The sequence below is a fragment of the Dacryopinax primogenitus genome (assembly GCF_000292625.1).
Source record: "Dacryopinax primogenitus strain DJM-731 SS1 chromosome Unknown DACRYscaffold_9, whole genome shotgun sequence".
In the NCBI taxonomy this organism is placed as follows: domain Eukaryota; kingdom Fungi; phylum Basidiomycota; class Dacrymycetes; order Dacrymycetales; family Dacrymycetaceae; genus Dacryopinax; species Dacryopinax primogenitus.
The window spans coordinates 67,687-81,422 of record NW_024467206.1 but is presented as its reverse complement, the minus strand read 5'-3'; the positions used below and the strand labels follow the sequence as shown (position 1 = coordinate 81,422).

At 46.4% G+C, this 13,736-nt stretch overlaps 2 protein-coding genes across 2 annotated transcripts; one reads left to right on the top strand and one right to left on the bottom strand.

Moving 5' to 3' along the window:
- Nucleotides 1-5,554: 5,554 nt before the first annotated feature.
- Nucleotides 5,555-5,818, bottom strand: DACRYDRAFT_52294 (uncharacterized protein; the record flags this gene model as incomplete). Its single annotated transcript, XM_040775098.1, has 1 exon — nucleotides 5,555-5,818. A coding segment is annotated over one exon (264 nt), but the record flags the coding sequence as incomplete, so codon positions are not given.
- A 5,717-nt stretch (nucleotides 5,819-11,535) lies between these two features.
- On the top strand, nucleotides 11,536-11,820 carry DACRYDRAFT_52384 (uncharacterized protein; the record flags this gene model as incomplete). Its single annotated transcript, XM_040775102.1, has 1 exon — nucleotides 11,536-11,820. One exon carries the CDS (start codon nucleotides 11,536-11,538, stop codon nucleotides 11,818-11,820), a length of 285 nt encoding a protein of 94 aa, XP_040628593.1.
- Between the last annotated feature and the right edge of the window lie 1,916 nt (nucleotides 11,821-13,736).

Here is a 13,736-nt window from a genome sequence, read left to right as displayed (position 1 = left end):
AAGCCTTCCTGGGTACCCTCAGAATCCTCCAAATATTCATAAAGGATTTTCCTATGAAAGCATGCCCTTTGGAACATCTCAAATGCAAAGGCATGATATTTGCCTGGGGCCCTGAGCACCAAGCAGCCTTTGACCAGCTAAAGGCAGATGCCTGTCAGGATGTTCTCCTCTGTCCCATTGACTATGAAAGGGACCGAAGGATCATCCTTTCAGTGGATTCCTTGAATATCAGCATTGAATATGTCCTCTATCAGAATGACATCAACGGCAAATAAAAACTGGCCTGCTTTGGATCTTTGGCATGGAACGATGTTGAATCCCAACATTCCCAACCCAAGCTCAAACTATATGGCTTATACTGAGCTCTCTGGGTCTTGCAGGTCTTCCTGATTGGTGCACCCCAATTTATCATGGAAGTGGATGCCTCCTGCATTAAAGGGATGTTGAATAATCTGGACCAGCAACCTGCTACTGCCCTCAACTGCTGGGTTAGTGGGATACACCAGTTCAATTTTGATCTCATTCATGTCCCCACCAAAAAACACACTGGTCCCAATGGTCTGTCCCGCCATCCCCCTTCTTTGTGTTGGATGCTCTGAACCCACCAGACATTGACCACAAAGAATGCCTGACTTTCATATCCTGCCTACCTTCAATCTGCAGTTGACAGCTCTGAGCCTGAAATAGAGATACCCAGGACCTCCTCCATGCAGCACCTTGATGACTGATTTGATTTATCTGCCAGTACCTCACCAATTTGTCACTCCCTGTGGACTGGAACATGTGCCAATGTGTGGCCCTCATCAAGCAGTCCCTCCAGTACTTCCTTCATGATGGTAAACTATGTCAATGTAACCTCACTGGCGCACCCCAAATATACATCCCTCCTGCTGACCGTCTTGCGCTGAAACAAGCCCATATGACAGTGGTCACAAAGGCTTCAAAACTGTTGTGGGTATCCTCCATCTCCCATTTTGGTGGCCCAATCTACATGCAAATATCAAGTGGTACCTCCATACCTGCCATGCATGTCAAGTCCACAGCATTCGGAAGGTCCTCAAACCTCCAACAGTCAATTACCCACCTCCACATTTCTTGAAGATTTACTGTGACCCCATGAAGATGCCTCCTGCAACAGGATACACCTGTATTGCGCAAGTCTGCTGCTCCCTGTCCTCATACCCCGAATGGTGTCCTTTAAAATCAGAAACCACAATGGCCCTTGCTTTGTTTCTCTTCCACAACATTATTTGCTGCTGGGAAAATATTGCAGAGATTGTCACTGACAATGGATCAGCCTGGGTGGCTGCTGTGAAAGAACTGGCATGACACTTTGGCATCTGGCACATCCAAATTTCACCATACAACTCTTGCACAAAGTGGAGTCAAAACATTTTACAGTCCAACAAGCAATTTTGAATGCATGTGGAGATAATGTCAAGCAGTGGCCCAACAAGGCACCAACTGCATTCTGGGCTGAGCAAATTTTGCTCCAGCACAGCACCGGCCTCTCCCCATATTTCATCACACATGGTGTTCACCTGATCTTTCCCATGGACTTTGCACAAGCAATGTTCCTCATGCCCCCACCCAAATTCCCTATGTCCAACAGTGACAAGCTGGCCAAGATTTCTTGGTCCCATGGTTGTTGTCACATGGACTGCTCGAGGCAGTTATGTGATCACTGATTTGGATGGTGCCATCCTCAAAGCCCAGATTGCCCAGTTCCATGTTTACCCATACCACCAGTGATCCAAACATACCCCCACCCTACCCAACATTTTGCAGCAGATGTCTGCTGAAATCTTGCAGACTGTGATATATGTCTTATAGACTACCATAGAGCCTGATCCCGAATAAATAGCATGGACCTTATACCCACAAGCTTGTCAAACAGCACATGCCTTACCTCCCAAATTTGTCACTTGTTTTTCTCCATTCACCCAAGATATATCTACTAAGTCCACATGTGGACTCAGTAGTATGGCAACAACACTGTCCTTACCAAAATACCTGCAATTTCTTATGATTTGCATGACATCTGATTTACCAAAAGCAAAATTATTGAAGTCACAAGTCTTGAGGCACACTGAAGTTGCATCCAGTGGACAAGATGGCTTACCTCAAATTTTGCTTAAGGCAAAATTCGGAACCTACAAGTGTACAAACCATGACTCAGGCATGACTGAACTATACTACATATTACGAAATGACAATGAACAAGAAACACAAAAATGGGACAAAAGAAAAAGAAAGAAAAAGAAAAAAGAGAAAACTACTGCTAGTCCTGAGCACTTGCAAGCAGCTCCCAAATTTCCTTGGCAAAGGTGGCCATCTTTGCCATCTCCTCCTGCGCCTGTGCCAGACATTTCTCCAAGGCATACATCCAGTGTTCCACCATGTGAACTGGCCACTTGGGCAAGGTAATGTCTGCTAAGGCCAAATAAGCATGTGTTGGCCACAATACACAAAGTTTGAAAGACTTACCCGAAATGTGGGGCCACTTTGAAGATGGCCCAGCCAACTCCTCATCCTCCCTCTTGCACTTTTCACCCTTGACAGTGCTGCTTGTGGGTCAGGTAAGGCACTTGGGCAGCCTTCTTTTTTTCGGCTGTTGGAGTGGGCGTGTGGGACTCAGTTTCTTCAGTCTCTGGGCAGAAGAGTGTGAGCTTTGGGGCAGCCGCTTTTCCATTGCATGCTGAGGAATGGAGTTTGAAAAACTGCCAAAGAAATGCAGCACACCTATATGTGCACTGCACAGTTTTTTTGCCACCTTACACACCAAACATGCCCCCTTACCCAGTTGCTCCATGATGTCACAATCATGGGTGGGTGTGTCACCATCCAGGATGACACACTTGTGACATGTCTTACACTGTCTGAAAATTGTCAGCACCTACAAGGGACATGAAAAACAGGGGCACAACTTACACAGTTTTCCTCCGAAAAGGACTCTACCACTGTGTTATCCTTGGAGACTGATAGGAGAGCGACCAGCATCTCCTCCAAAAGCCAACCCTGTGATAAATCAGTCATCAGTTTCTCTGTTGCAGAAAACAAAGAAAAAATGGGTGACTTACCATGCATTTGGTGACTGCCTTGCTCAGCCTACCACAACTGGTGCATGTGGGGACTGTGGCTGCTGCTGTATTCTTGGTGGGACTCGGCTCTGCCTTGATGGACTGCTCTTCTTCAGCCACAGCAGGGCTAGACACAGCAGCAGAATGATGTTTCTGGCACGCATTAGTAACATGAAAGACAAAATGGATCCATTGGACAGGTGTACCAAGAAATCATCCAGAAGATTGCTGAAAAACTCATCAGCATCATTCTCCTCCGGCTCCTCCTTCTTCTCCTCCTTCTCCTCCTCCTTCTCCTCCTCCTTCTCCTTCTCCAGCTTGGTCAGTCAGACCAGTTCCTCCCTATTGTCCTCAAGTAGCAGGTTGAGCCAGATCTCTGGGAGATTGGTGATGCGGTGCCTTTCCCTGCTATTTGTGAAAAGCATCACTGCATCCCAGATCAGCGCACTCTTCACATATTTCACAACCAAAAAATTCCACTTGTCAGCAGCAGAGACCATCACATCCACAATCTTGATCACATTGCTGAGGAGCTGAGCAATGGTTGGCAGCAGCAGGAGTGGCTTGAGGGCCTTCTTTATGGGCATGGTCAGCATGTTTAAGTGAAGGCAGGGAGGTGTAGTTGAGCATTGCATGGACAGGAAAGGCAAAATTCAGTTCCCTTTATAGGCATGAACAGCCTTTGACAGAAAATGAAAATGTGCATGCACCTTGCTAAGCGCCAATATCCGGAACAACGTTTCAGCTGAGGCAGTGCAGATAAACACCACACCGGGCTTTGTGAAGCAATAAATCAGCCAATCAGGGTCTCAGGCATGGCACAACTCAATGCAAAAAACACAGCCAGGGTCCCTCTTGTGGACTTAAGCAGCACTGCAAGCCACTGCTTAGGGTCTTCACATGCCAACCAGCCACCCTTAGTGCCAAATGCGCAGCAACACCCTTCCATACACCTCCTTACCAAATATTCGACACTGCCATTTGACCAGCATCCCAATCCACAGCCTGATGTCTTACAACAGGGAGTCTCATGATTGGTTCTTGATACTGCCCTTGCTTGCCTTGAAATTTGGCAGTGCTGCACCATGTCCCTGACTGTGCCTTATGTCAACTGGGGCCCCACTGACTCAGGGAGTCAGTATTCAAGGTTTGGGGGGGATGAACAACCCCACCCCCAGTGGGGGGTGTCAGGCTGGTATTCCCATGGTTATTTTCAGGCCTTAGAGACCATTGCATGGCACTACGGACCCTCACTACACAGACAACACACTGCAGCAATGAGTCTTGACCCCCCCCATGGATATTTGGCATGATGACTATGGGTCTCCTCTGCAATGGGATTGACCCACATGGATACAGTCCAACCTCTCTAAGTGCATAGCATTGAGAAAAAGATTTAGGTATGCAGGAACAGAGGGTATGCATGTTGACAGGGAAGGAGGGTCCAGGCATATAAAATTTTCACTGCTCTCTATGAGAAGTAGCTCATGATGCTACTCTGCAATAAAGAGTGTTGTGTGTACAATGTAAGAGAGCAAAGCACAGAGGGCAGCATGTCAGTCAATGCCTGGAACTCTGGTTGTGGTTTTGATGCTGCAAAGCACTGCAACTCAAGACAAGTAGCAAGTGCCTGCTGATCAGACCAGAGTGATGTGGCAGGTGCATCCTCATCCTCATCCTCATCCTCAATGTTACCCTCCGCATCTCTGATCTCACTTCATACCTGCTCCAGGATTTCCTCATCAGTTAGCTTATTGATGATTGGCACCTCAGACAACTCAACCATTTCCTCTGCACCTATCACATCCACAGCAGCAAGTGTGCCAGCTGCTTGTAGTGCAGTAATTGAATCATGAAGCTGATGTATTGCTGCTCAGACTGCCAGTTCTTGATCCATGGGACAGAGAGGTGGCTCATAAGGTACCAGATCATCAGGATCAGTCAGCCAGATTGTGCCATCAGGTTTATGAGGAAGGGTGAGAATACTGGCACATCACCAGCAATTTGCAATGGTGGTGCTATCAATGCAATCCCATGCTTTCTTTGTGAGTCCCATAATCTTGAGCTGGTCTATTTTGTAAATATCCACCAGTGCAATGCCTGCCACATGACATTGAACTGCTCTCTGACAGAAGGAGCAATGATAATGAGCCTTGAAGCATCAGATCACACCTTGGTCAAGAGGCTGGATGTGGCTCATCATGTTTGGCACAAGAAACTTGACCCAGATATTTGTGATGCTGCCCTCTTTGTACATGTGACCAGAGAAGTTGTCAAAGAGAACAAGAATGTGTTGATTCTCTTGCTTCATCTGTCAATCAAGATCCTCTATGTACCTGTTGCCAGTGAGTAATTGACAGGCAAGGAGGAGAGTGGACATACTGCTGAAAAATGTCCTGTGTCATCCACACCTTCTTGTTACAGTAATACTGGTACCCATAATGTGACCCATCCTTCCCAAGGAAGCAGTGAGGTCAATGATAACAACCGGTAATGAGTGGCTCAAGCTTGTGTGATCCATCAGCATTGACAGTGAATGCATAGGATAAGTGATGTTTTTCCATCTTGCGGCCCAACATCTGTTTTGTAGCAAGTGTGCAATTGGGAGGCATCTTTCTGAATAGCCCAGTCTCATGTATATTGTAGATGTCTTGAAGTGCATACTGATTTGTGAGATGATGAAGGGTTTCATGCTCCTTCTCTGCATCAACCTTTGCCACTGCATCAGCCTCTCCATGCCACCAGAATCCCTTCAGCCTGTGTCACTTTTTGAATGCTGCCAACCAGCCCTCTGACAGCTCTAACCAGTCCTCCTCTGGTATCCCCTCCTTTGCCACAAACCACCTCCACTGCTCTCAAATCAACCCCCCTGAGATTGCAACCTGATCTGTCTCCATTTGCCTCAGCCAGACACCCATCATCTTCTCTATTGCAGGAAACTCCACCTTCCTCTGTCACTTGCTTGCAAGGTTGATGCCTGTCTCTGCAGCTCATTTCAGCAGAGCCTTGCTCTGAGCAATGATTTGTGACACTGTCATTTGGTTGACCTGAAACTTCTTGGCAATGTCTGTTTGCATCTGCTTTCCATGCTTGACATGCTGATCATAGTACTGCAGAATTTCAAGGCACTGTTGAAGAGTCAACTGTGTCTTTTTGGGTGGCATATGGGTGTGGAGGGAGGCAACAAGTGGTTGCCTGAAAACTTTTTGTCATGTCTGAGCCCTGATCAGGTCCCTCTCAAGCTGCATATTGGCAGGTGACGTGTCACCAAATGGTATGCATTATGTATTATGCATTTGCTACACTAGCTCACACCATTCTCAACATGAGACAGTCCCTCCCCTATGCAGTTTGGGAGGTTATGCACATACATGGGTTGCACTTAGAGAGGTCGGACTGTAGGAGGATTCAGGTACTTTAGATGGGGACACTCAGACTGACTCTCTCCTTTTTTGCTCCACTCTCACTCAATGAAGTTGGGTGATCACTTAACTGACACCTAATACTACTCTTTTACTCTACAGTCACTCTTTATTCCATTCCCTACTCAAACTGTTCCAAGTCTCAATTTGAAGCCTTGCCCTGAGGAAACTAGACTCATTCACCTCCATTTGAGTTCTTGCACTGACTCCTCTCTTCTGGACTCCCTTCGGATAGCTGTGCCTGGATTCGGAACATGTATCAGATTCTCAAATTGCCATTAGTGTTGCTCTATACTTGGAGTCTGCCTCTGATTTGGCCTCAGTTCTACTTTGAAACTACTACTACAAAGTACAAGCCACTACAGTTGACTCCCCCTCCAGCAGACCTTCTCCTGACACCTCATTGGGAAGTGTAGAATACATTTGGTGACCAATGTAGGACTTTGAAATTTTCTGGTTGGGGAGAAAACTTGGGGCATTGAACAGCAGATTGAGCAGTCCACCTAAGCAATTGTCAAACTGACCACCCAAAGCAGGGCGTCATTCAAAAACCAGAAACACAACCTCAGCCCTTGAAGTCAACCCCTGCCTGCTCTAAAAATCTGCCTCCATCAGAAAGCTTATCCAACTTATCCACCAGCCCAAGACAAACACCATCTATGACTACAGATTTGATCTCAGAGGAAGTCGAACTGATGAGCCTACCCTCAGACATTGAATGAGCCCTTGAGAACCTATCAATACATATGCCAGATCTGGTGATGCCACTTTGAATGAGCAAGCACACTCCTATGCTGCTCTTGGCTTGACCCAAACACATTATCTGATTTATCAACAACATGCAACAATTGTGCAAAAGCTGCAAGGTCCTGCCAGAGAAATGGGTTCAGTACTGCCTCAAGTACATAGACTTGGAGGTCTGCCAGGTATGGGAGATGGTGGAAGAAAGTCAAGTAGTGAGTCTGAAGTTCAATGAGTTTTGAAAACAGACTCTAGCCTTCTACCCATGAGCTATGAATTCAAGCTGGCTGTATTTGAGGCTCAATCTGGAGAAACTCCTTTTGTAGAGTGCAGCCATTCCCATGGACAGCAGAGCTCAATGTGGAGAGTATCAATGTCAATTCTTAAGGGTATCCCAGTGGCTGGTTCAGAAGGAATACCTTTCAAAGACTGAACAACAACAGATGTTCATGCATGGAGTTCACTACAAGTTCCAGGAGAAACTCCAATTGAGGCTACTCTCGAAATATCCCAATTCCATACCTGACAATCCTTGGCCCCTGGACAACATAGCAAAGATGGCCATGCTCCTACTGGCAAACACCCCAGTGAGTGGAGAAATTATTTCTCTTAGTCCCGGAATGGCAGCCATAATGGTCAAATCAGAAACAGAAGTGGCCCTAGCTCGGATTGAAAGTTCAATCCTGAACATAAAGGCTGAAGTGAATCTCAGTATTCAGGAATGCCTGTTAGAGGTCCTAACTCAATTAGAGGAAAAAATGAAATGATGGCAACCAGGGCAACATATAATATGAACCACCTGAATGACTGATACCAGAATTCAAACCAATGGTCAGGCGGGAACCAAGCCTCAAACAATGACAGAAATAACCAGAATGGGTGTGTATGGTGTGGAGCACTGGACCACTTCATGAGGGAGTGTTCTCTCCTCAATGAGAGCCTTCAAACTGGCTACATTATTTGGAATTCACAGAACAAGATCACCTTTCTGGATGGAATGCCAATAGCTTTGTGGCCTTCTGGGGCATTGTGAGATTGGGTTTGTTCCTGGTATGCCAGGAATGCACCAGCAACTATGAAAGAGACCCTGGCAGCAGAAACCTGGCTGGCCCCAGTGCACATTGTTCAGGCCTTCACAGGGGCCAAATGACTTTCTAAGCTTTTCAATATTGTCTCAGGGTTCAGAAGTGAACATGGTGGACTCAGCATTGGCAACATGGGAAGCAGAATTATGATCAATCATTACATCCCTCAAAACTCAACTCAAAGGGGCTACTTGGAAGTGGCCTACATACCCAACCAAACCTTATGTTCTAAAAGGCAAAGGATGCATGGTCAAAATGGAGCCACAGGAACGGGAACAGGACACAACACTGGAGGAAGGACCATCTCATTCAAAGGACCTTTCCAAAGCCACTGAAAAGGAAGCAGAAAAGGATACCCACCCTTGTATGCAGTTCTGAGCCCCTGCCAAAAACAATACTATGGTTGAAACAGCTATTTTGAATATAATGAAAAGCCAGGTAATGGTGTCCCTTGAAGAAGCAATGGCCATGTCCCCTCAGATCCAGTGATCCAACCCAAGAGGTGTCCAAAATATTGGGTGTCCAAATATGTCAGTCCAATGGGTGGTGTGCAAGAACTTGCTGGGGAAAGAGGGGGAGAGAGGAAAGCCAGTAGAAATGTGGGAGTCAGCCAAATGCTGAGCTATTGGTAGTCAGTACATATAAATCAGGGCTCAGTGTCCACATCAGTCAATCACTATAAGTCAAGTAGCACATGTCAAGTCAAGTCTGCCTATCCAGTAAGGGATAATTGGATCTGTATAATGCTAATGGAAAAGGGGCAGAATAAGCTAGATACAGAAGCCTCTGGAAACTACTTATACTAGCTACTCCAGGCTGTGCTCAGTACTATCCTGAGTCAGTGGGGCCCTGGTTGATGTAAGGTGCACAGTCAGGAATGTGGTGCAGCACTACTGAATTTCAACTGAAGCAAGGGCAGTGTTATCAAGAACCAATTGTGAGACTCCCCACTGTAAGACCTTGGGCCGCATATTGGGGTGCTGGTCAAATGGTGGCATCAAATATTTGGTGAGGAGGCATATCAGAAGGTATTGCTGCACATTTGGTGTGAAAGGTGGCTGGTTGGCTTGTGAAGACCCTAAGTGGTGGCTTGCAATGCTGCTATGTCCACACAAGGGACCTTGACTGTGATTTTTGCATTGAGTTGCACAGTGCCTTAGACCCTGATTGGCTGATTTGTTGCTTCACAAAGCCCAGTGTGGTGTTTATCTGTGCCACCTAAACTGAAAATTTGTTCCGGATATCAGCACTTAGCAGAGCCCTAGCATATTTTTGTTTTCTGTGACTTGACTGGATGGACACCAAGCTCCAATTTACCAACTGATTTCTGACAGCTCAGCTTCAGGCTGATTCCAGCCTTTCTACCAATTTTCCCCATCTCTCCCCTCTTTCCCTAGCGAGTTCTCACACACCACCCATCAGACCAATATTTTGGACACCTTTTGGGTCGGATCACATTGGAGCCCAATGCAAGGCAGCTTTTACTGATTAAGCGCTGCTGAGGTGAGAACTCCTCCTCTGACTTCTGATACTGGCTTCCTGTATTCCAGTATCCACCTCTGCCATAGACCAACAGGGACAAACAGCAAGCCCAATGGACCATGCTCTGAGAAACACCCACAATTTCAGACAACACAGAAGTATCATCCACTTCCAGTGGGAGTACCACCAATATAGTGGATGCAGTCTGATGACTCCTCATGGCTAGCAAATGCACAATGCCCATGGGCAGGGCGTCTCCCTCAGCCCCCCGCTTTTCTTCCACACCTCTCAGCATCACCCATTATTTTGCAGCTCTGGAAAAGCTATTCAGCTTGTGTGAACCTGCTGTCACTGGTGGAGGAGACAAGATGGTAAACTGGCTTGAACAGAAATATGACAGAGCAGTGGATGAACCTTAAATGACGGCCGAATAAAGGAGACAGCAGAATGGGCACTGGGCAACACTATGGCAAAGGTTTGGCCACCGTCACCCAATTACTCGCAGGATGCAACACTGGCACCAACATTGGAAGACATCAAAATGGAGAGCAACCCACAGGTAGCTGATATTACCAGACACATGGCTAACCTGGATGGAATGGTTTCCCAGATCTACATGCTTATGAACTGGCAACCTGCAATCCAGAACCAACTGGCCACTCAGCAAAACTCCTACAGACAACCCTCCCAAAATACTTACGGTAACAACACACCGGCTACTGGTGCAAATCAAGTTCCTGTCCCAATGGAGAACTACCCAAATCAAAACAGATACGGCCCCTGGAATACTGAATGCATGCTCTGCCACTTTAATGGTGTATCTACTGGTTGTACTGACAAGATTGTGACATGCCCAGGAGCCCAGAAATATGTGGACAAAGGACTCCTTCAGAAAGACAGCACCTATCATGTCCTTGCTGGTGGCCAATTTATCCCATGTCACTGGCCTGGTCAGGACCTTAAGAAAAAAGTTGACAGCTACTACAAGGACCACCTGGAACATTGTCCAAAATCGCAAGCAACCCCTCTCATCACCTTTCACAATGTAATCATCAAAGATGTTGGCTCAGACTCCAAATTTGAAATCACAGTAGATCACTTGGTGCTGCACATCCTTGCTGAAAAACAGGATGATATGGTGGAATGGAATGACAAGGAGATCAAGGTATTAATGGCCAAAGCAGAACAACTCAAGCAATGGCGCGTGGCATCCATGGGAAAATCAGTCAAGGTTTCCAAAGTCTACACACCAGCCACCAGAAAGGAAAAGTTGGACACATGCATACATCATAGTACTGCTCACTTTGCCGGCATATGAGTAGACAAACTGGAGAAGCTGGATGCCATCCCAGACCTGCTGAAGCCCCGTACCAAACATGGTGGAAATACAGAAGATGAAATGGTTTTGCAGCACTCACAGTTACTCTTGCTGACACTCTGGTTCAAGTTCCATGTGGCAAGAAACTGGTTATCCCAGACATGATACAGGTGACCAAAGTACAAGATGGCAAGGCTCTGATATATCAGATCAAAGGCATTTCACAGGAAGCAGACAGTTTGTTAGTTGGCAAAGACATGGTGCCCCTCCAGCAGATTGATTGTTTAATTGGCGACTATGACACTCCCATTGCCTGCATCCTAGATGGCAGCTCTGGTATTGTTGGCATCAGCAAAAAGTGTTGTGAGCAAATCGGACTTGTGTACACCCTGGTGAATGGATGGTGAATGGAATCTGTGAATGGTTTGGTTAATCAGCTTCTTGGACATGTTCCAAATTTGTGCATTGGTATATCCAGTCTCAACTTCTATGTCCAGGCATTTGTCCTCCCAAACCCACCTTTCCACCTGCTCCTCAGTTGCCCATTCCATGTCCTCGCCTCTTGCATGACCCAAGATTACATGGACAGAAAACAGAAGGTTCAGATCACCTGTCCAAATCCCCACCAGACAATCAACCTATGGACCCAATTGCACCACATGGGAAGAAAACATGCGATCCAGGATTTTTAATTCGGATCCATCTTCCCTGGCGAACAGAAGATGGAACAGAAACCTTGATATATCAGCACTCAACCTTGTTCAATGGCTCTCAAATAGAAATTTCAGAATTGGATACCATACCCCACAATACCCATCCTGTATATGGGGCCCAAAAATACAAACCAGCAGACAGATGCATGAAGCCTGTCTTGACAACAACACCTGAAAGTGTAAAAATATGGAGATGATTTCCCTCCAACCCTCTTGCTATGCTTCCCCCACTGCCTGACACTGCATTGACCTTTATCCCTGGAAATTGGCTCACTCTGGAACGATTTGACGAACTGAACATGAACAAATATGGATTCCTTTGGCCCAATGAAGAAAAACTTGTGGCATGGGTCCTTCATGCCCACGAAAAAGTGTTTGCTTGGAATGAGCAAGAAATGGGTTTATTTTGCAGTGATTACTTCAACCCGGTCCAAATTCTGACAATTGAAGATATACCCTGGCAACAAAAGAACATTCTGGTGCCCCCTGCTTGATTACCAAAAGTCCTGAAAGCATTACAGGACAAACTAAATGTGGGAATATACAAACCCTCCCAATCTCCCTACCGATCCCATTGGTTTTGTGTCCTGAAGAAAGGCAGATCCCTTCAGCCTGTTTTGGACCTGCAACCATTGAACAGAGTAACAATTTGGGACTCAGCCCTTCCTCCGCTTTCTGAAGCACTCATTGAGTCCTATGGTGGATGTTCCATCTCCACACTCTTCGATTTCTTTTGTGGCTTCAAACAACACCTCCTGCACCCAGAAAGTTGGGATCTCACCACTTTCCAGTCACTCAAAGGCTCCCTGCATAGCACCCAAAATTAGATGGGCAGCACAAATGGCATTCAGATTATGCAGGAAGACGTTACCTTCCTCCTCTGCAATGAGATTCCCGAATATACCATCCCCTTTGTTGATGATGTCCCCCTCTGCAGCCCACCAACATGATATGAGCTCCCTGATGGTGATTTTGAATGGCACACCCAAAATAACAGCATCCTTTGTTTCATATGGGAACACATGGAAACCATAAATTGCATCCTGACCCACATCAAACATTCTGGCAGCACATTCAGTGGTCCGAAAATGGTTATAGCGGCTCCTGAAGTCATCATCCTTGGCCAATGGTGTACCTATGCAGGCTGACAGCCTGAGCCTTCTAAGGTTGCGAAAATCCAGGACTGGCAGTCTCACAGAAGTCTGAGCCTTCCTGGGTACCCTCAGAATCCTCCAAATATTCATAAAGGATTTTCCTATGAAAGCATGCCCTTTGGAACATCTCAAATGCAAAGGCATGATATTTGCCTGGGGCCCCAAGCACCAAGCAGCCTTTGACCAGCTAAAGGCAGATGCCTGTCAGGATGGACTCCTTTGTCCCATCAACTATGAGAGCAACCAAAAGATTATCCTTGGGGTTGATTCTTTGAATATTGGCATTGGATATGTCTTATGGCAAAACAACGTCAATGGCAAATGGAAACTGGCTCACTTTGGATCCCTGACATGGAACAGTGTTGAATCCTGATATTCTCAGCCCAAACTCAAACTATAGGGCTTATACTGCACTCTCTGGGCACTGCAAGTCTTCCTCATTGGTGCACCCCAATTTATTGTGGAAGTGGAGGTGTCCTGCATAAAAGGCATGCTAAATAATCTGGACCAGCAGCCTGCTGCAGCCCTCAACCATTGGGTCAGTGGTATCCACCAATTCAACTTTGACCTTTTCTAAGTTCCCACCAAAAAAGACACACCAGTCCAGATGGTCTCTCCTGCCATCCCCTGACTTCACTAAATGCTCCAAACCTGCTGGATATCAACCACAAACAATGCCTGGGACTCTCATATCCTGCCCACTTTCAATCTGCAGTCACAGACTCTGAGCCCAAAATAGAG